This window comes from Leptodactylus fuscus, chromosome 3 (assembly GCF_031893055.1).
Source record: "Leptodactylus fuscus isolate aLepFus1 chromosome 3, aLepFus1.hap2, whole genome shotgun sequence".
Classification (NCBI taxonomy): Eukaryota; Metazoa; Chordata; class Amphibia; order Anura; family Leptodactylidae; genus Leptodactylus; species Leptodactylus fuscus.
In genome coordinates this window covers 135,870,326-135,894,091 of record NC_134267.1, presented here as the reverse complement: position 1 = coordinate 135,894,091, position 23,766 = coordinate 135,870,326, and the positions used below count along the sequence as shown (strand labels likewise).

The 23,766-nt window shown below is 41.2% G+C and overlaps 1 protein-coding gene across 1 annotated transcript in view; it reads right to left on the bottom strand.

The window, feature by feature from the left end:
- Positions 1 to 8,998: 8,998 nt before the first annotated feature.
- The window catches only part of HMGCLL1 (3-hydroxy-3-methylglutaryl-CoA lyase like 1), an 87,937-nt gene continuing 73,169 nt past the window's right edge, over positions 8,999 to 23,766 (bottom strand). The window contains exons 9-10 of the mRNA XM_075268391.1: positions 17,680 to 17,805; positions 8,999 to 9,177 (exon numbers count right to left, since the gene is read on the bottom strand). Coding sequence (XP_075124492.1) covers positions 9,076 to 9,177; positions 17,680 to 17,805 — 228 coding nt within the window. The 3' untranslated portion in view covers positions 8,999 to 9,075. The remainder of the gene's footprint in view (positions 9,178 to 17,679; positions 17,806 to 23,766) is intronic.

Sequence of the window (23,766 nt, the reverse complement as noted above, 5' to 3'; positions counted from 1 at the left end):
AAGTTACGCCGGGGATGGATATTTCAGCAAGACAATGATCCAAAACACCGCTCCACATCGACTCAGGCATTCATGCAGAGGAACAATTACAATGTTCTGGAATGGCCATCCCAGTCCCCAGACCTGAATATCATTGAACATCTGTGGGATGATTTGAAGCGGGCTGTCCATGCTCGGCGACCATCTAACTTAACTGAACTTGAATTGTTTGTCCAAAATACCTTCATCCAGGATCCAGGAACTTATTAAATGCTACAGGAAGTGACTAGAGGCTGTTATCTTTGCAAAAGGAGGATCTACTAAATATTAATGTCACTTTTCTGTTGAGGTGCCCATACTTTTGCACCGGTCAAATTTTGGTTTAATGCATATTGCACATTTTCTGTTAGTACAATAAACCTCATTTCAATCCTGAAATATTACTGTGTCCATCAGTTATTAGATATATCAAACTGAAATGGCTGTTGCAAATACCAAAATATTTAGAACTAAAAATGATTAAGATTAATAGGGGTGCCCAAACTTTTTCATAGGACTGTATAATAGAGAATTTGGTGTACCCATTGTACATTTACTTTTCACTATCTGCTGTGCATTCCCGTATGGGAATCTAATGTTCACTAAGCCCATAGATACATTCTTTGAGGGTGATGTTTTTAAAATGGGGTCGCTCCATAGGGGATTCTACTTCATTGGCAACTCAGGGGCTATGCAATTATGAAAAGCCATACAAGTAGTAAACTTCTACATGTGCACTCCAAAAGCCACATAGCGCTCTTTCACATTTGTGCTTTCCTATGTGCCCAAAGGGCAGTTTATGCCCATATTTATGACACTATTGTGCCTAGGATAATATACTTAACTATGTGATATGTAGGTATAAACTGCTTTTTGGGCACACAGACAGGAAGGAGTGCTATTTAGTATTTGGAGCACAGATGTAGACAGTTTGGTTGTTGGACGCCATGACATTTTTGCAAGACCTTGAAATGCCATTTGAGTGGAATCCCCTGACACTTAATACCATTTGGGAAAATGCACCATTCACGGAATGTATCCAGGGGTGCAGTGAACATTTTTAACTCCCAGGTGTTGCATTAATTTATTTTCCAGAAATTAATGTGGAGCTGATGGTGAAAAATGAAAATACACCAGTTCAGTGTGCAATATGTTGTACCCAGCGTGTGCACACTTCACACTTGCGCTGCTGTCCGCCCCCCATTCATTTCAATGGGTTTTTAAAGCATGGCTGCATATGGACACTGGCGGTTTGCTTTTAAAGCCCATTGAAATTAATGGGTTTTTAAACTGACTGTATGCAAGTCATCCCCAAGCTGTTTTTTCTGAAATTTCAGTGGAATAACGGCAGATGGACAGAAGTGCAAGTGTGAACACCCCCTTTTTCAGTTCAGTTCTGGGCACCAGCTTATAGAAGGGATGTCCTAGAGTTGGAAAAGGTTCAGTTATGAGGAGAAACTAAAGAAGTTAAATGTGTTTAGTCTGGAGAAGAGGTGTTAAAAGGGAGATATAATAAACCTATATAAATATATAAATGGCCATACAAGAAATATGGGGAAAAGCTGTTCCATGTAAAATCCCCTCAAAAGACAAAGGGACACTCTGCATCTGGAAAAAAATGGTTCAATCTAAAGAGACATCAAAGCTTTTCCACTATAAGGGACTGTAAATCTGTGGAATAGCCTACCCCAGGAGCTGGTCACAGCAGCAGCAGCAAACAGCTTCAAAAATAGATTAGATGACTTTTAGATCAAAATAGTATTGATACTCATAGAAATGTACAGAACGTCTTGTCCTTTCCCATCCCCTGGTTAAACTTTTATACATTGGAAGTAAGCAGAATGAATGACAGTAAGCAGAGATCTAGAAAGGAATTGATACATAAAGTATTTGGGAAAATTTATAATTTTTTTTATTATACAAACAATAACATTTGTCTCTTAATATTGGTTTTAAAGCAACCAACCCCTTTAAGTGTTGATATCCTTGTAGCTGACAATAAGCATTATTTTAAAACTGCATTGCAATTGGAGTGTTTTTTGTAATTTTATTATTAAAGTTTATGTCCAGTCTGCCTTGTCTGGCAGGTGATTAGGATGATCAAATTGACCTTTATTAAAGAAAAACTATCTATTTGTATCAGTACTTATTCACTTCAATGTTACAATAAAAACAGTCTCTTTCATATGGTTTCCACTCTTATAGGCAGAAAAATGAAGCAGACTTCAGTGGTATTTCATCCACAAACATGTACATTTTAGAAGATTGCTGTATTTCTTTTCAATAAGTTTTATTGAATTTTTCAAAGAAAAACAAGTACAACAGGATATCACATAGGGTCACAAAAATGACCGCAATAACAGAGACATTGCATACATTAGATAATAATATGATAGTCTCGAAGAAAACATTCATTATTCATCAATCTGCACGAAGTGATATCGCGCGGTCAGGGAGGATAATAAAAGGCGCTAGTAGGGGGAGGGAAAAGGTAGAGATGTAACAGAAGAAAGAAAAAGGGGGGGGGGGGATTGAAGATTGCTGTATTTCTGACTTTCTGATCACAGTGCAAGAATCCTCCCATAGCACAGCAGTGGGGGGGTAAGAGAGTTAAGCGTTTGGAACACTCAGTCAGAGCAGAGTACATATACAGTGCAGTTCCACAGACAGGAGTCCTGTAGCAATGCTTTTTCTTTGCCTGCTATGTGAAATTATTCTTCTCTTTGTTTACACATTGTTGTCAAGGCACATAGCCTGTTATCTGATCTTAGGTTGGATGACATAACTCACTCATTGCTCCCTGGAGTTGTTATTTACTGCTCTCCTATCCAGGTAAACAAGTCAGCTAATTGCAGTTTGCTAATGAAGGCTCCGACAGTGTCCATTATAGAATTGGGGAGATAGTAGAAGACAGTAGCAAGAAGTTGGGAACTAAAACTTAACATTTACTAAGAGCCTCTAAAAATAAATAAAAATAAAATAAAGGCTAAAACCAAAGGTTTTTTTTGGGAAGAATGGCCCTGATAATTCAGAGAGTGGTGAGTCCCCTGCATACCGCTCAAAAATGTTTATGCACTATGACAACCAAATAAACCTCAAGAAAGAGTACAATATTAATAAGGGCAAGTAACCTGTCAATTCTGAATGGCTTAAATCACTACCATATCAAGTGTATATAACGGGGTGATGTGGGAAACAATAGAACAATATTGTGGTTAATGATTTGTGTGCCACATAAACCTCCTTGACATTCTATTTGCTGTAATCTATTAATGAAGTGTGAATATGTTGTAATGTTATTACTCACTTCAATAATATATAGTGACTAATATATAGTCACTTGCTCACTGTGTGAAAATTCTGCAGCAAGGCATAAGCAAGTCCACCAATGGTATGGTAACCAAGTGCTGGTAAATATAGATAGAAGCACAGCGGAGCCAGGCTAAGGTAAGTATTGTCCTAATTGCAGGTAGTGGTGGAGTAATGTGATTTACCAAGCTGTCAAAAAATATAACTTGTACATGGAGAAAAAGCTCCAGTGAGGACAAGAAAACCACTGCAGAGCCAGACCAAGGTAAATGACACGGTTGCCACAATTGACAGTAAAGTGGCCAGAAATAAATAACAACTCCAAATGATATAATGAGAAAACAGAAATCGGACACTAGGATGCAATTGTATAGCAGAACTGGCTTCACTTTCATTAAAGGTATACTGCACTGAATATTAAGGCGGTTACATGTATTAGCGGCATATTAGCAGCCTAGCAGGTGTCATTAACCAAGTGACTCAGATAGAAACAACAAACAGCATAGGTTTATCTTGGGTGTTATGTGGGCCACATGTTAAATCAAGGCAAGTAGAGAGTGTTGAAAAGATGTGACTATCCATCTATCTAACCTTAGATATGTTTCACTATTATAGGGAGACCCTCTACCACCTCATTTGTGGAATAGAGAACTATTACAGTTAGATGAATCCAATACTTCCACCAAATTTGTGACTACTAAACGATTTGTGTGTCATAAGTTTTAGTGCCCCAAACCTGACAATAAAACTGTTTCTATAGTCTTTAGAAAGATTAATTTACTTTATAACTCACTGGGGAAGACTAAAGCATTTGTATTGTGCACATGAAGTTGAGGACAATATATCAGGAGTACTATCAATGAAAACCATTGGAGTTCCAGATTCAACACCAATATGTGATACAGTATTCATTTTCTAAAGATTGTTTGGATACTGACAAGTTTGGGTCACTAAATCCCAGCTGCACAGCAACATGCTGGTAGTATGTGGCCCTAAATCTGACAGCAGGGGCTGCCAATAGGACTTTAAGGCTGCATGCACACGGAGTTACGCCAGGCTTATAAAAATACTCATTCACAGCCGTACACGCGAGCACAGCGGACGGCTCCGGAACACTTCCCATTCACTTCAATGGGAGCGCTCATAAATCTTAGGATTGCAATAATCACAGCTCATTTAGTTATATACATATACACTACATGGTTAAAGCACTGGGACACCTTCATATTGCATCTACAGTACAAAAGCTTTATGGGCTCTTATTCTGAATCCATAGTAGTTAATATAGATATGGTCCCTCCTTTGCAGGAAAAATAGCTTCCACACTTCTAGTGAGACTTTATACAATATATTTAAGTGTGTATGTGGGACTTTTTGTTGGACTTCTTTGGATTCAAGGCTATTTACTAATACAATCACTGCTCATTTAATAATTAGAAATTAACATATTTGCATAGAAAGCTAAGTCGTAAGGTTGTGCAAATCAAGAAATTAGCTGGTGTCGCTAAGATATGCAAATGATCCATCTGTGTCATTTGAGATAGACACAAAAATGAATGCAAAGTTATTTGCCACATAAAAAAATCAAAAATTGGATAAAAAAGTGATGCAGGATGATTGTGTTATACCACCTGTTTGGTATGTTTCGGCACCCGGAAAAAAGAATGGACATGCTCATTCGCGAATCCGCCTGAAGACAATCCCGACTAGGCCCATTCATTTGGGCCTAATCCAGATCGCAGTGCCGCGAGTGGATGCCGGTGCACTGAATCGACATCCAGTCACGGCTACCCCGTATTTTGGACCGGAATCTGAGGCGGCCTCTGCCTCAGATTGTGGTGCAAAATACTCTGTCTGATCTTAGCCTAAATGTGATACCAAGGCCCATAGGGTCTCTGGATTTGTCTTCCACTGAGCACATCTGGGATGTCAGGGGCTGTTTTTGGTATTGCATTTCAGCAAGGATTGTTCAGTTTGGGAAAATCTCCTTAAGGCACTGTATGCCTACCCTGTAATACTAAGGCCCTGCTCCCATGGAGTAACATGCTACACATTGAAATCAATGGAAGGCTTTTTAACCCATTGATTTCAATGTGTAGCACGTGTAAGATGGCACCCATTGAAGGCAATGGGATCTGTTTTGAAGCGCCGCGCTATGACACATGTTTACGTGTCAGAATGAGCAGCGTGTTACTCCGTGGGAACGGGGCACAATGCTTTTTAAAGTAGGTCATGGTATGGTATGTTTCATACATTCCTGTGATGTACTAAACTCTGCCTGCTATCTATAAGTCAGGCTGCGGTCACACTAGCGTTGGGTGACTATCCGGGGACTCTGTACCCCATTTTGCTTATAAAGAAAATTCCTGCAAACATGGAATATATAACTTTTTTTTCAAAGGTTTGCATTTTTTTCAAAACATAAGAAAAAATAATATAAATTTGTATCACCATGATTGTACCGACCTACAGAAAGCAGCTAATCCATCACTATTGCCACAAAGTGAGTGATGTAAAACCTACAAAACCTGCACGAGAATGGCACAACTGCTGTTTTTTCCCAATTCTGTCTCATTCTCATTATTTTATAGCTTCCCAGTATGTCAAATGGAATAAAAAAATGATTCCATTGTGAAATAAAACTTGCGCCAAAAAAAAAAAAAAAATCAATTACTCGTATGGCTATGTTATTGAAGGAATAAAATGGTTATGGCTTTTGGAATGAGAGCTAAAAAGGTAATAGATAAAAACTGTCATGTTCCTGGAAGGGTTAATGACAAAGGTCATAAAAGCAATAAATAAAAATGACCTATGACAATATAAAACACAGCAGTTTTTCTCGATTGATAATAGATTCCCTGTTAAACATAATGACATATGAATTCAGAGACAACTCATATTCCGAGCATAAGGCAACTTGACTTTGTACTATATACCCTTTAGATAACTTTTTTCTGTTGTTTAATGGTCTTATAGATTGAAATGCCCTTTGGAGCAATTTTAGCTGTTGTAAAACGAGAGATTGTTTGATCTGAGAATCTATGTGGTTTTGTAATGGTCTAATGGACAGAAAACATGTGTTTCTACAGTGACGGGGCAGAGATGAGTCACAATAAGGTCATTTCAAATAAGTGAACACTATAAGTGCAGGTATAAAAGACAAATCAGAAGCTCACAATAAGCATTCAAAGTGAGTGTCAATAAGGGAACAGTGGATGGGGGTGACATCTCCTAATGTCATGTAGTCATCTGCACTTCCTGATTCTGCCAGCTTCTCAGTAACGTTTAACCAGTACAAATACAGCCTCTTCTGTTTCAGTAAAACTGATACTTCTGCACAATTTGTTTTATTGCAATTAAGTAAAAGCCATTTGAAAAATGAACCTTTCAATACACAACTGAACTCAGGAAAGCACAATGTTCAATACCATGATACTAACCAAACAAACCTGGAACTTACTATGATTCTGGAGCTCGTGGACTGAAAACATGGGTAAAGGAAACACGAGACAAGAAGTTGTCTATGTTTTCTATATTTATATAATGGTTCTGTTATAGCAAAATAAAAACATTTTCAGAAATACATACAATAAATATTCATAAATAATAATGCTTTCATACTCTATAGCCTCAGCACATTTTGTCATGTAACCGTTCACCATTTTACTTATTTATCTATATATTAATATCACATAACAAAAGTTGCTGAAGGCTGTAATGTAACAAGACAATTGCATATTATACCAATCCATGATATCAAATAATATCTGCATAAGAGCTGTGCAAAGCACATGAATACAATATAAGTGCAAGGATGGAATAAAGGTATATCATATACTGGCACATACAGACCACAGCCGCCTGCCCTAATGCACATTTCGTTCTAAAAAAAAACAAACAAAAGAAAAAAAAAACCACTATCCAGTCATCACATTGTTGAAACCATTATACAATGTAAGCGATAGAAATCTATATTTGGTCTTCACATCATCATCCATTTCACCCTTTTCAGTTGCCATCTGTACACAGAAACCTAATGATGCATTTCACGGTGTGGGAGAGTAATGTGTTGGTGGAATAATGGTCGGTAGCTATCATCACTTTAACATGTGACTGGAAGCCAACGGGTTATATTATGCTGCTACCATTGTTGTTAAATAAAGCAGTATACCATGCAGCATATTCTAGCCTGGGGTAAAAATTCAGTGTTAAAGGACAGGATGCCAATAACATAGTACATTCATTTAAAATGGCCTTGCTTCATGGAAATCTTACATCAGTTACCACTAGTGGACATCTTCGAGCACAGGCCCAGTGGCGTAACTACCACCATAGCAGCGGTAGCAGCTGCCACAGGGCCCGGGACATTAGGGGCCCGGTGACAGCTGCTACCGCTGCTATCATTATTCTCGGAGGTCTTTTCGGACCCCCGAGTATAATGATCGGGGCCCCCTGTTGGTGGAATACTTTCCACCAACAGGGGGCCCCGAAGCTGCAGCAACGGCTGAGACACAGGAGCTGCAGCTCTGGCTCCTGTCAGTGCTTCAGGATGCTCCCCCTCTCTCCCCCCTCTCTCCCCCCTCCCTTTCTCTGCTGTCCTCTGCCCACCAATGAGAGGAGGAGGCGGGGCTTCTCCCTGCCGAGCTCCTGCCATCCTGCACTGGAGGAAGAAAGGAAGAAGGAAAATGAAACTAAAGCTACACAGGTACGTACTGGGGTTACTTATTAATGTCAGGCATATGGGGTGATTACTTGTGTTTTAGTAACTCCATGTGCCTCATATTAATAGCAGTTAACCCCATCATGTCCCTCACATTAACCCCTGTGTGCCTCACCATAAGAGTTACTGATATGTGAGACATATGGGGGTAATAATAATGAAGATACTTTATTATTACCTCCATGTCTCTCACATATCAGTAACTCTTATGGTGAGGCACACAGGGGTTAATGTGAGGGAGATGATGGGGTTAACTGCTATTAATATGAGGCACATGGAGTTACTAAATTGTAATGCACATGACCAGATTTTTTATCCACAATTTGTCCTGGTATAGTGGTCAGCGGGTGATGTGACAGTATTTAGTCCTGTAGGGGCCACTATGGGACATAATACTGTGTGCAGGGGCCACTATGGGGCATAATACTGTGTGCAGGGGCCTCTAAGGGACATAATACTGTGTGCAGGGGCCACTATTGGTCATAATAGAGCGCGCAGGAATGCGTAGGAGGGACTCGGTCGAGATCTTCGGTGTCGGGGGGGCCCCATGTCAAAAGTTCGCCACGGGGCCCCGCCATTCCTAGTTACGCCACTGCACAGGCCTGAATACAAATTGTCACTTACAACTTAAGGTTCTAACATTCTGATTAAATATTCTAATACTTTATAGACCACATAAGAAACTAAGCCTGAGAGCACAAGCAAATATTCAATATAAAATATAGTACAGACAGCCATAGGAATACATGTGGACTCTTCTAGTTATTGTTGTCTTTACATTGACGCCTTCTAGCTGTAGCAATTGCATTCAAAAGATTTGCGATAGATATTATTGCATATAACAATATAAAGCTAATGAGGAAAATACACGTTATAAGAACAACAAAGCTCTAAATAACATAGACTTTAGCTCCATGTACTTCAGCTTGAAAAATAAAAATTATATTATAAAATAGATTTTATTTAATTCTTGTAATTTTACAGGAGACATTGGCACATATATTCATTAAGCAGGCACAGTACAATGTTCACAGTGAAAATGCTGCTAAAGAAACTTTGGAATTTGTCTTCTTATTTAACGCAGAACAAATAAAATGACCAGCTTCCATCACTTTGTAGAGGTCAACCCCCTGAAAACAGAAAGAGATCAACAATTTAATAAAAAAAAATAAAAACAACAAAGAAAGGGAATATACTGTATTAAATCATTAAAAATACAACACATCTGTTAGGTCTCAGGCCAGAGTCTCTGCTTCGATGCACGGAGGCTGCCGGCCTGCTCTACTAACTGCGCCGCGTCCGGCACTTCTGGTCCCTTCAGGGGAGGACCGGAACCTTTGCAATAGTCTGTGGAGGTTGCCGGTCTCCTCCTGGGACCAGAACCAGGACTTCTGGGCCGGAGGGCCAGCGGCGAGCCAGAAGATATTTAGGCCTGACTCCTACTGTGTTCTTGCTATTGGCCTTCCATGTATGACCCTGCTTGACTTTCAGACCTCCTCTCCTTGACCTATGATTCTGAACCATGTTACGGTACCTCCAGTATATGACAGTATATGCTTGCCTGAAGACCACCTTTCCTTGACCTGTGACTCTGTATCTCGTGTTCTCCAATGTATGATTAGCCTTTTTCTGCACCCTTTAGTACTATGTGACCTCCAGTGTATGACCCTGCTTGTTCAATTACATCTTGTCTAATCCCTGAATATTGCGTGACCTCCTGATTACCGACCTGGCCTGTACAACTACCCTGCGGTGCTTCCGCCATCTCCTGGTAAACGCCTGTGATTGCACTCAACTCTGCTGACCAGCTTCATCTGACTCTTCACCCACCTCTGCTATTACTGGGGTGCACTGTGCAAGTGATGCCCTCTAGGCGGCTGAAGTTCTGGGTCCCAGAATTTACCAGTCCAACTCCACCATCAGGAGCTCTGGCGAAGACCTCTGGGGCCTGGTGCTGCTCCAGGTTGGATGGCGTTGGATGCTCAGTGCTGTTTTGCCTCGGTGTGCAGGGGAGTCTGGTTGCCCGGGACTAACTGTCCATTATATACTGTATTTGGTTCTTAACAACATCGGTCACAGTTTTGTATACAGATTTAGTAGAGTCTGACAGAGTTTTGACTATTAAGATAAATTAGATGACTATAAAAATAAAATGAAAAGGACCTGATACATTCATATCTATGTTTATTATCATGGGCCTGTGTATGTGATTGTGGGCCTGGGGTAAAACTCAGGACAGGTTCTACTTCTGTCCATCTGTCCATTTTGTGACCCTAATTCACAGCACACATGTATATTTGTATACTGTAGCTCACAGGACATATATTTTAAGTAGTAAGCTGCAAACTAGAGTATATATATATATATATATATATATATATATATATATATTTATATTTATTTATTAGTATCACCATCATATTCTGCAACGCTTTACAGACATTGGCAGTCACTGTCCCGTATAGGGCTCACTATCTACAGTCCTTATCAGTATGACTTTGGCGTGTGGGAGGAAACCGGAGTACCCGGAGGGAACCCACACAAACACGGGGAGAACATACAAACTCCTTGCAGATGTTGTCCTTGGCAGGATTCGAACCCAGGACTCCAGCACTGCAAGGCTAGCCACTGAGCCACCGTGATATATATATATTTATATTGCACCAAACACAACAGACTGCAAGGAAGTATGAACAGAGGACAGTAGAAGATTGAAAACGGATGCTAGACTGAGATAGACTGAGCTCTGATGTGTGCAAATACATCTGTAAGAAATGAGGGAGAAAGGGGGATAATGGATTGAAAAATTGAAGGTACTGTCAACTTTTGGTGGAGGAAGCCTGTTGATACGGGGTTGTTAAACAATTAAAGGCATTATAAACTTCACCACGATCAGTGCTGAGATATATGTGAGTATCCTACAAGATGAGTTACTTCGTACACTCAAGTAATATGGGTATGAAAAGACAACATAGTTTTCCAGTGGGACGATGACCTGAAGCATATGTCAAGATTAGTGAAGAAATGGTTCATTGACAATGAGGTAGAGGTGCTGAATTGGCCCTCAGTCCCCAGACCTCAACCCAATCGAACACTTGTGGAGAGAGTTGAAGAAAAAGCTGTGTGTTAGGACGTGTCGGGGCCTCCGCTGTACCGCACAGAGGCTGCCAGTCCGCTCCATATCCAGCACCGGAATGGCACTTTCAGTCCCTTGTGGAGGAGGGCCAGAACCTCCGATTGAGTCTGCAGGGGTTCCGGTCTACCTCGGTGCTTGGGGATTCTAGTTGCCCAGGACTTACTGGTATTATTGTTGCATCAGGTTCCTAACACTGTGTTTGTGCCCAAGTGAGTCAACGAGTATACACCAACATTGAAAACGTATAGAAGAGACCTGGGATCAGATTTGGGTTGAGACATGCTTGAATCTGATCGAGAGCATGCCCTGAACGATTCAGGCAGGGTTGAAAGCCAAAGGTGGATTTACAAAACAATCAAAATTTAAATTTAGATTTTTAGGAGCTAATCAGTAACAATGCGGTCACATGACAAAAACCTGCATAACTAATTATATGATAAATAATTTCAAGTCAAATTTATGTTTGAGATAACCAAGATGATGGTCTATAAAATGAAGGTAGTGTTACGTTTGAAGCTGGCGTGTGCAATGAGATATGAAGCCTTGAAGTCAAAAGTTCAAACCATTGTTACCCTTTTTTCGTCAGACTACTTCACTATGTAAGTCTAATGTACACTATTATGTATTTTGTATGTAAAGCACCAGAAAAACAATATGTTCTAAAAAGAAATAATAATAATAATAATGTCACAAAACAGTAAAACAACAACCTCCAGAATAATCATTTGTAGAGTACATTTATAGTTTGAATGAATATGCAAAGGAAGTAACATTCTTAAAGGCCCATAAAACTTAACAAGTTCCCTATCATTCCAGAATATGAGAAATAAACTTTACAAGTAAACTGTCCATAGTCATTTGCAACTTTTGTGAAATGATTCCATCTGGTTGACAAAGTTCATTCTCATTTAGTTTTTATGGCAATCCACAATACACCAGTCACACATACACACATAATATGGATATACATGTAGAATGCTCCTATAGTAGAACAGGCACATATAATAGGTACAAGAAATATATTGGGATTGTATGTGGTGTGCTAAGCAAATAACATAATGTGGCAATGCATTGGGAATAAAAGTTACTTCTTTTTCATGACTGCAGAGTGTGTATTGTGACCAGCAGCTCATAATATTTGGGTTATGACCATGGACCATAAGGTAAAGTGGAGAAGATAGATGGGCAATATTTGCTTTCTACACATTAACAGTTTGATAGAGAGCTACAATTGTAATGGCAAAACAAATACAGAAATTGGTCTGATGAATGTTCAACAGAATGGCTGAGTATTACCGTCAGTGAAAATCATCAAATATACTTTAGGATTTTATACAGTAGATATACACTTAGATTACACGCATGATCTGGCATGAACAAGGCACTTTCAGATTTTCAACAATTACCATTTAAATACTCTTGAGAATAAAGTACAAATTCTGAACTTATATTAACCAACCGCTGAAAGATAAATATAGAAAATAGAGCAATTTTTTCTATGGGTTCATAGAATGGTATGACTGACTACCATTAGTAACTATTACTACCACTTACTATTAGCATTATGACTGCACCCACAGTCACTTGTGACTTGTCCAAATGATAAACTGTCTGTAAAATAGATCCTTTTTTTAATGAGTTTAAAATTTTCAAATGTCATACTTATGATATCTGTCATAGTTCCAATCTCCCATACTAGGGTAAATATTAGGTGCAAATAGCCACAGCAACAGTATGTATTGACCTACAATTGGCATCATCATTATTCAAATGTTTATTGGTATCAAAAGGGTGAAAAAACAGTTGTTTGACACTTTCGATTATTTCTCAAATTTTATCAACCCTCCTTAGGGGGCTTGAACCTTCAATCTTTTGATTGCATTTCCCATAGGCTGCAATACATCTGTATTGTAGTCTATGGGATATTCACTACTCAGCTATTGAGGCTGGTCATAGACCAACTTCAAGAGCTATATTCCTATAAGAGGCCAGTTATCCTATGATCTTGCTGCACAGGAGCTGTCCTCTAATGGAGAAGGTATGGGGCTGCTGGGGGTGGGTTCCAGATGACTTTGGAGGGGGGGGGGGCTAGACCAAAAAGTAGTGCTTGTGATCAGAGCAAACTCTGATTGTGGGCATTAGCTTCGGGTCTCCGCTGTTCAATACAGCAGACACTCAGTGGCTATGGTGGCCACTCTACAGCAGATGTTGGGAAGGAGTTAAACTTACATTCAATCTAAATATAATGTTTAAGAACTGTATTTTCTAACTTTAGTTTTTCTGGGTCTGCTCCCAAGTTTCACACTCTATTATAATGTAGAGTTATGTTATGCTTTTAAACTATTGTAGTTAAACATATCTCTAATAGTCTCATTGAAATACTATAAAGCAGCAGAACATTTACATATGTATCCACTAGAGATAAGCGAACGTCTCAAGATGTGTTTCCTTTTGGGTTTGAGTGGTTTGATCCCAAGAATTGTTTTGTGTGAAACAATAAGTTTGGTATGAAGCACAGCTTAAAACATAGAGTAGAACTCTTTGGGCTCCTAGAAACCCATCTAACCAATTTCTAGCTCTCTAAGTCAAACAGCCAAAGTGTATATCTATAGAAAATAGAATAGTTAACAGTGGATACAAACTCCTAGTTTAGCCATACACTGCACTGGCGCTTGCTTTTACACATTTTAATATTTAAAATACTTCAGAAATTACTTTTTGGGGGGAGCCTCTGGCAGAACCAGCGTTGATTGGCCGAATGCTGTACACTATATAGCATTCGGCCAATCCATGCTGGTCAATGCATTCCTATGAGAAAAATTCAGCTCCCACATAATCGCAAACTGCCAGCTCCCCTGACTAGCAAAGAAGAGCCTGCTGCAGAACCAACGTTGATTGGCCAAATGCTATACACTGTATAGCATTCGGCCAATCAATGCTGGTTCTGCAGGACAACTAAGTTCACATTAGTACTTGCCTCCCATGCGGAAGGAGTCCACAGGAGGACTCCACAGGGAATATCAGCGCAACTGTGCAGTTAAAGCGCACAGACCCGTTATAGTCTATGGGGTCCGTGCGCTTTAATTGCACAGTGCTCCTCCTAAACACTCTCCTCCTGCTACTTGTGGACTTGTTGACTCTCCTTTAGTCGAATAGTGGTTTCCCCCGAAACAAGCATTTTTTTGCATAGACAATAATGGGATTTCATATTCGATTGAGTAGTCGAATATTGAGGCTCTACTCGAAACGAATATTGAATCTCGAATATTTCACTACTCGCTCATCTCTAGTGACTACCTTTTTCAATCTAACTGTAATATCCTTGTCCAGACTTCTGCACCATACTTAGCCTGCATGGTGGGCTCAGGAGGCGTGTCCACTTAGGATTCCCTGCTCCTGGGCTTCTGGTTGTATTCTGTTTTAGCACAGCTGGGATTTGTTTCAGTGTATCAGTCCAGCCAGTACTCTGAATTCCCTCTGGCTCGCTAAGAGTTAACCTTAGTTTCTCTGATTGACATCTTACTTTACAATCACATCTGGGGCGGATTCCAGGTTTCCCATGTACAGTCCTTTGACCTCTTGACTATTCTCTTGGATTCAGATTTTTTTTTTTACCTAGTTGCCTGCCTGGTTCTGATGCCTTGGCTAGTTTGACCTCTTGTTGTCTGTCTTGAATTCAGCACACTATCGGCTTTCATGTTCTGTGCCCCGGGTGAAGAGCTGTTGGTGCCAGTACCATAGCTCTTCACCATCAGAAGGGCGTTTCTAACAGTCAGTCAGGAACGCTCTTCCTCACAGTAGTGCCTATAGCGCTGTGCTGTGAGAGCAGTGAGGAACGCCTCCCTCCCCTCCTGATAGTACTTGTCCATAGACAAGTACTGGGGAGGCATTCCTCACCGCTCTCACAGTACAGCGCTATAAGCACTACTGTGAGGAAGAGCGTTCCTGGCTGACTGTCAGAAACGCCCTTCTGATGGTGAAGAGCTACGGTACCGACAAAAAAAACACACTTTTGCCAAAAAGCCTTAACAAAGTGACATTTTATATTACAGACTATAACAAACTACCACAAAAAAAGCCTTAGCAAAATAGGATTTTATAGTGAAATAATTTACTTTCTCAGTGAAAACAATAGAAGACAGTATGTAGACAGTCAGGTCACAGTGCAGCAAGCTACAGAAATAGTAATAATAGGCAATCTGACACCAAATTGCTCTATTGCAAGAAAAAACTTAAACTGACATTATTAGCAATGAAAGGTTGACCTGTCCAGTGTATGTGTAACACAATGAACACTGCAGTGACGCAGCAGACTGTTGAGCTGTTGCCCCCCTACCCCTATTATTTTTCTGCTTATGTATCTAAAATTAATTAAATATAATTAAAGTGTCCTTCACTAACCCCCCCCCCCCCCTTATCATTTTTGTAGTTATATTGCATTGTTGATTGATGTTGCTTTTGCATTAGCAATGTATAAGCAGCAATTCCTTTGAATTATGCAGTAATAACATGACTTTTTAAAGCTTGGAATATCACAAAATTGCTTTTCTTCCTGCCTATAGTATCTTATAATCTGTATATGACATCAGCACCATAATTCCTCCACCTAACACTTATGATTGGCTAGAGGCTGTCATGTGACACCAGGAGCCCACCTAGGTCACAGAGACCACTTGACCCTCTATCTCCTCCGTATTTTTACTGTGCAATACATTTTTGTTTGCGCAAGACAAATTACAAAAATTTTGCAAACTGTTGGAAAATTCAGGTCGAAACTGGTTAGCTATGAATCGGTTAACTCCTCTCTAACTGCGTCTAAGAATTGTGGAACATTTGTGGAAATGTTTTTCTGAGTGAGATTGTAAAGACTTTGAATATCCCACAACCTACAGTAGAGTATTATCAAAAGATTCTGAGAATCTGGAGAAACCCATGTGCACAAGTGTGACTGCCAACATTGGATGCTAGTGATCTATGGTTCCTCGGGAGGCAGAGCATTAAAAACAGTCAAGACTCGGTAAAGCAAATCAAAAATGGGCTCTGGAATACTTACAAAATTCACTGTCTGACAACACAGTTTGCTATACAATCCATAATGTATTTATTACTTATTTTGCTTATTGTCGTGTTATTCCACCGCATATTACAGATATTATTAACACTGTCTCAAGTCGGGCTCACAATCTAAATTCTCTATCAGTAGAGCATAGGAAGAACCCCATACTAACAAGGGGAGAACATACAAGCTCCTCACAGATGTTGTCCTCGGCTGGATTAGAACCTAGGTCTCCAGAGCTGCAAGGCATCAGTTAAAGCTATGTCATGCAAATAAAAAGCCATAAATCAGCACAATCCAGAAACATCTCTGTCTTCTCTGGGCCAAAGCTCATTTAAAATGGACTAAGGCAAAACGGAAACAGTTCTGTGGTCAAAGGAATCAAAATTTAAAATTCATTATGAAAAGCCATGTCCTGCAGAGTCAAAAGGAAGAGGACCACCAAGCTTATAATCAGTGCATAGATATCAGTCTGTTTCTCTGATAGTATGGGGTTGAATTAGTGCCCATGGCATGGGTAATTTACAGATTTTGAAAGGCAATTTTAAGAGTATAGATGATTTAGAACAATATGCTCCCATCCAAAAATGTCTTTCAGTGAAGGCTTTGTATATTTTAGCAAGGCAAAGCTCAACCACATACTGCATCCACCTTAACAGTATGGCATTGTGGTGGGGGAGTCCAAGTGCTGAACTGGCTTGCTTGTACTCCAGACCTTTCTCTTATAGAAAACATTTGGCACATTATGAAATATAAAATCTCATTAAGCTGAAATCCTACATCAGACTAGAACAGAACAACATTACTCTCCCAAAATTTCCAATCTGGTATCCTCACTTCCCAAACATTCACAGACTGCTGTAAAAAGAAGAGGGGATTCTAGAGATCCCAGGACGTAGCATTGCAAAATCATGTTTTCTTTTGTTTGTTGGTGTATTTTTTTTTTTAAAGCTAGCTCTCTGGCCAGAAATGTTAGGAAATTTCAGCTCTGCAACCCATATAATTATCTAAGGTTACTTGCAGACGACCATCTACTGGCTTCTTGCCGTAATTGAAAAGCAGTCTCCCTTGTAGTGGCCATGCTTTTGCAGCCCCATTCATTCAAAGTATAGGAGCCACGAAAGCACAGCTGCAAAACCATACATGACTGAATTACACAGTCCCATATGTGGGCCAACAGAAATGAATGGGTTAGCATACTATCCAGGAAAAACCCAGATAGCACTCTGAACCACACCACGCTCATCTGCAAGGGGACTAAATCACAGACTGTTTCTCAGGACCAATACAAGATAAGTATTACAATGCATTAACAAAGTCATTCAATATTTGATGTAGGTTAATGTTTCTGTTATCAGTACTGAAAAGTACACATGCACTTTAAAATAGTAAGAATAATAAAAACAACAAGAATGTACAGAGAAATATGAAGAACATTACCGTATTAATATCAAGGCCATTAAGCATGTATAATACATCTTCAGTTGCAACATTCCCTGTTGCACCATTTGCATAAGGGCATCCACCAAGTCCAGCAACTGCGCAGTCCACAACACTAACTCCCATCTAGAAATAAATGCGGAGATTAGACAATACAAAAAGTCATTCACAGGTTAAAGAAAAAGGTAAAGTTGAGAAAATATATACACAAAGCTTACTGGTTTCAATCCTTAGCAGGTTCACAGAGAAACACAGAGTGACAGGTCATGACAGTATCAAAGAGAATTTACAGAATCTCAGTCTCTGGTCACACTTGGCAGTATATACAGGACTTCTCATCACACACAACACAGGTTTAATCTCAGAAAATGTTGTGCAGCTGCTTTCAAGTTCCACAGGGACAATTTCAGTCAAGAATCATTTCTGCCCAAGCATTATTATTAAAGGCCATGACATGGTGCTGGTCAAGACACTAAGTATTATGCTACTACTTAGGAGGGTCCCAGGATTACAGCTTCTGCAGCGAAGAGCCTGAATGTATCAATCTCATCTAACCCACTAGATGGCTTTCTGCTGCACTGATCATTCCTCCTGCTTGGTGTCTGACATTTTCTGCCCATACTCAATTGCTCACTGCTCACTACAACATTATACAGCATGCCATTCAACCTCAAACATATACTCCGGATCCCTCCATGTTTTTAGTCTGTGCTGCATCAGCTTCTGCACCCATGACCAGACATCAGGGTAGCCCACGTGCCTGTCTACTAATAGTACTTCCACTACAAACAGACAACTGTTAAACACTAGAGATGAGCAAACATTAAAATATTCGATATTCGTTTCGAATAGTCGCTCAATATTCGACTACTCGATCGAATATTGAACCCCATTATAATATATAGGGGAAAATGCTTCGTTTCAGGGGAACCCACCATTCGACTCAGGAGGGTCACCAAGTCCACTATGACACCTCAGGAAATGATGACAAAACCTCTGGAATACAACTGGGACAGCAGGGGAAGCATGCCCGGGGGCATCTAACAAGCCCAAGTTACAGTTTTACACCACTATCACAGCCTATCAACTAGATACTTTCCACAGTCAAAAAACCTCTATGAAAGTGGAAAAATACCTGGAAACCTTCTTTCCTCCCCAAATGTATGGACAGAAACCCAAATTTTAAGCTAAAGAAAGATTAGCATGCGCTCATCACAATCCCTGACTTGATAGCTGCATGTCAGCCACTACCTCCAGTCGTGTTCATACCCAAGAGTCTGCCCCTCCTTCTTCCCAACATGCCCAATCTTCCCAGCAGAGTCATCCCACCCTTGCCCCCTTCCAGGATCTATTCTTGGGTCCTTTTACTGTCTCTCCCTCTGTTAAACCACTTCCCAAATCCCAGGAGCTACCAGACGACTTTGTGTGTCCTGATGCCCAAATACTGGAGCATCCACTATTTGCTGCCAATTTTGTGGTTGTGGACCCGCAACCGGCGTTTCTCGGCCTGAGTGATGATGACGAGACACAGTTGCCATCAGGGCAAGCTGTGGTTATGTACAGTTTGCAGTAAGAGGAGAGTGAGCAATTGGAAGAGGAGTTGGTGTACGACGAGGCCACCAACCCGACATGGACAGGGGTGATGTCTAGCGGGGAAAGCAGTGTAGATGTGGAGGCAAGCACAACAGCAAAAAAGGTGGCTAGAGGAAGAGGCATGTCCAGAGGCACAGGACAGTCACTCATTCCTGTATACTGTCATACAGTATATAGGACCAAATATACGCTCAATATATCTAGCCTCTGTGTATACAAAAAAAACCATTTGCATACATCACAAAATGCATAAGCATAGCGCTAAGGGACATGGACGAGGGCGTAGAAATGCAGCTGGGGAGCAAAGTTGCAATCAAGCTACAGCTAGAGGCAGAGGCAGATCCAGAGGCACAGGATAGCTGCTTCACAGAAACCAGGCCAGAGCCAGCAAGGTCCAAGATTTTCCCTGTGCTAGCCACTCACCCAAAACTCGCCCATGTTGGCCACCTCCCTCGATGTTGTGTAGATTTTGCAGCGTATGCATGGAGGACAACCTGAGTGCATTTTGCACACTGTGAAACTCAAAACTAAATAAGGGCTCTGAGAAAAGTGAGAAAAGCAACCTGAGCACCTCAGCCATGCGCTGTCATTTGTAAGGCAATCACTGGGCTCAGTGGGAAAGAGCAAACACAGGACAATCGTCGGCCGGGTTGCCGACACTGCCTCTTCCACTGTTTCCAGTGCTGGTGCTGCAGTCCAGACCACCAGCCTGGACACCTCCACATCTGCCTCTGAAACTTTGGGGAGTTCACCCTCATCTGCCCCTTTTCCTGTCTCTGCTCCTTTTACCTGCACCATCTTGCACCTCTTCCCAGCAACTCCCCATTTCCCAGCCATTGCAGGCAGAAGTACAGCGCAACCCACCCACATGCCCAAGCCTTCCACAGCCTCATCTCAAAACTGCTGGCCCTGAAGATGTTGGCGTTTATGCTGGTGGAGACTCAGGCCTTACGTGACCTGATGGCATCTGCGGCACCTTGCTATGCTGAACCTAGCTGTCACTACTTCTCTTGGTGTGCGACTTGCGACAGCATGTGTCCCATAGCATCATTCGGGCCCTGAGTTTCCCGCTTTGCTCTAAGGTGCACTTGACCACCGACGCATGGACAAGCGCATGCAGACAGGGACGCTACATCTCACTCACGGCATGCTGGATGAATGCAGTGAAGGCTGGGACCCTCTCACAAACCCTCCTCCTCTGCCGTAACATCGACCCCAGCTGTAAGCTGGAAACGCTGCAGCACTGGCGTGGGGAGACGTCAGCAGGATGTGCTGAAGCTCATCAGCTTGGCCAACAGAAAACACACTTCCCCTGAGTTTAGGGATGCCATCCTCGATGTGATGGCAATGTGGTTTTCCCCGCTGCACCTGGGCCCAGGCATGTTTGCGTCTGTGATAATGGCTGGAACCTGGTAGCAGATCTGGATCTTGTCAGACTCAAACACGGTCCACACATGGCCCACGTTTTCAACTTGTTGGTGCAAAGGTTCTTTGAAACCTACACCATTGTGAAACTGGTGAAAGTGCGGCCATTTTCATAAGTGAAAAGTAGCCTCTGCTAGGCTGAAAACATTCAGAGCACACTCCTGTCATCTTCGCACTGTTTGCTGACTGAGGAAGACGAGGGGGATGAAATGGCATTTGATATCACTGTCCCACACGAGGCTTGAGGGGAAGTTCAGTGCATTCCATTGCTTCAGCACGGATGGTGTGAAGGGGAGTGGAAAATGGAGGAAATGGAGAGTGACCCTTACAGTTGGGGGCAGCGAAGTCATGCCATGGTTGACTTCATGTTGAGTTGCTTTTCAAGAGACAAAGGCATAGTTCGCATCATGGATAGCAAATAATACTGGATTTTTGCAATCCTCGACACCTGGTATAAGAAAAAAAATCTCGTCCTTCGTTCTGATAGGGGAGAGGAAAAAATAAAAAATAAAAATCGCATAAATAATTGCCACAAGCAATTGGTGCAGAATACGATGGAAATGTTTCCGTAAACCCTTGCTGGCAGCAGAGAGGAGATTTCCTCCAAGAGGCTAACAACTGCCATCCCTGTCTACAACCACCAGGGGAACACTCTCCAAGGTCTGGGACACGTTAAAAACTGGATTGAGCGTATATAGCCTGACAATTGCTGTGTATCCCAATTAGGTTTTGGGGGTATGCACCGTGAAAACTGGGTTGAGCCTATATAGCCTGACAATTGCTGTGTATCCCCCTTAGGTTTGGGGGGGGGGGGGTACACGCTGTGGATAGCTGGATTGAGCATATATAGCCTGACAAGTGCTGTGTAACCCAGTTAGGTTTTGGGGGTATGCACTGTGGAAAGCTGGGTTGAGCCTATATAGCCTGACAATTGCTGTATATCCCAATTAGGTTTTGGGGGTATGCACCGTGAAAGCTGGATTGAGCCTATATAGCCTGACAAGTGCTGTGTATCCCCCTTAGGTTTGGGAGGGTACCCACTGTGGATAGCTGGATTGAGAATATATAGCCTGACAATTGCTGTGTATCCCAGTTAGGTTTTTGGGGGTATGCACCATGGAAAGCTGGGTTGAGCCTATATAGCCTGACAATTGCTGTGTATCCCCCTTAGGTTTTTTTGGGGGGACACCTTTAAAAACAGGATTGAGCGTATACAGCCTAACAGTTGCTGTGTATCCCCCTTAGGTTTGGGGGACACACACACCTTTAAAAACTGGATTGAGCGTATACAGCCTGACAATTGCTGTGTATCCCCCTTAGTTTTGAGGGGGTACGCACTGTGGATAGCTGGATTGAGCATATATAGCCTGACATTTGCTGTGTACCCCCTTAGGTTTTTTTGGGGGACACACACCTTTAAAAATAGGATTGAGCGTATACAGCCTGACAATTGCTGTGTATCCCCCTTAGGTTTGAGGGGGTACACACTGTGGATAGCTGGATTGAGCGTATATAGCCTGACAATTGCTGTGTATCCCAGTTAGGTTTTGGGGGTACGCACCGTGGAAAGCTGGGTTTGGGCCTATATAGCCTGACAAGTGCTGTGTATCCCACTTTGGCGTTTGGGGGTACACACCGTGGATATCTGGATTGAGCATACATCAACTCCTCTCCCTGAAGTATAGCTCTGAAAAGAGCTGTTGTTGTTCAGTTTTTTCCTGCCTAGCAGAAACTAATCCCTATCTAGCCCTCTGCAGATCTCTGTCCCTATGTCTCCAAGCCGCAAAATGAGACGAAGATGGCGCCGACTATTCTTATAAATCCGAGGTCACCTGATTTTGGCAGCCAATGGCTTTTTCAGATTTTTTTCACTGCCTTCATTGTCGTAGTTCCTGTCCCACCTCCCCTGCACAGTTATTGGTGCAAAAAAAAAGCGCCAGGGAAGGTGGGAGGGGAAACAAATTTTTACTGCGTTTGCCGCGTGGTATTCGATTGGAATCGAATACCTCTAACAGCCTGATATTCAATCGAATACCAATTTGATCGAACGCTGTTCGCTCATCTCTAATTATTACTACTATTATATTATTCCTAACTTCTAGAATTATAGTAGATTTATTGAAGCTGCTGAAACATTTTAGCAACAACCTATATATTGTATTTTGAGATTGAGAGGAATAAGAGAAATAACTGCATTTCCAAAAGATTTGTAATGCCTAACATATTAAAAAAAAAATGTATATAGAATTGTAATATAGGTGCTTTCATTGTCAGTACAAATATCCAGGCTGGCTGCTCTATTACTGAAGGCCTACAAGGATGAAAAGAAATTTTTAAAGTTCCAACATCGCCCTCTAGATGCTGTAAACTAAAACTACAGGTATATATTTGTACATGTAACATTTATCAAAAATGAATTTCTAAAAAAGAATACTGACAAAACCTTCTGGCAAAACGTACTTCAGGGTGGAGTGTGGCCAGGTGAGACTCCATGTTGGTATTTTCATGCTTGTAAAGGATATGGGAGTAAGTTTTTTTATACTATGTATTTATAGATTGGTACTTATTTCATATGGATACTGATAGTACTCATTCATAGTAATGCCCACCCTTCTCTTTGCTTATATTCCATTTGATGCCATATATTCCTACATGGTCCCCCTAGCCTCATGTCATGTGGTACCTCCATTTAACTAATTATCCCTGTGTCTTTACCTGTATATGTATGGTTTTATGTACATATTAATAAAAAGGCATTATTTTGTTTGGTGGTCATGATCTTTTGGTTTTTGTTTATTATTGCATGATCAACTATCGCTTTTGTACTTTGGTAATAGTAGCCACTAGTTGTTGGTCGCAGCGGCGTAACTAGCAAAGACTGGACCTCCTGGCATACTTATGAATTGGGGCCCCCCTTCCCAGCCCCCCACACAGTATAACACCCATTTACATACACTAGAATGTCCCATATAAACCCCTGCACACAGTATAATGTCCCACCATGGCCCTTGCACACAGTATAATATCCCACTTTTGCCCCTGCACACAGACTATTATGCCCTATAATAG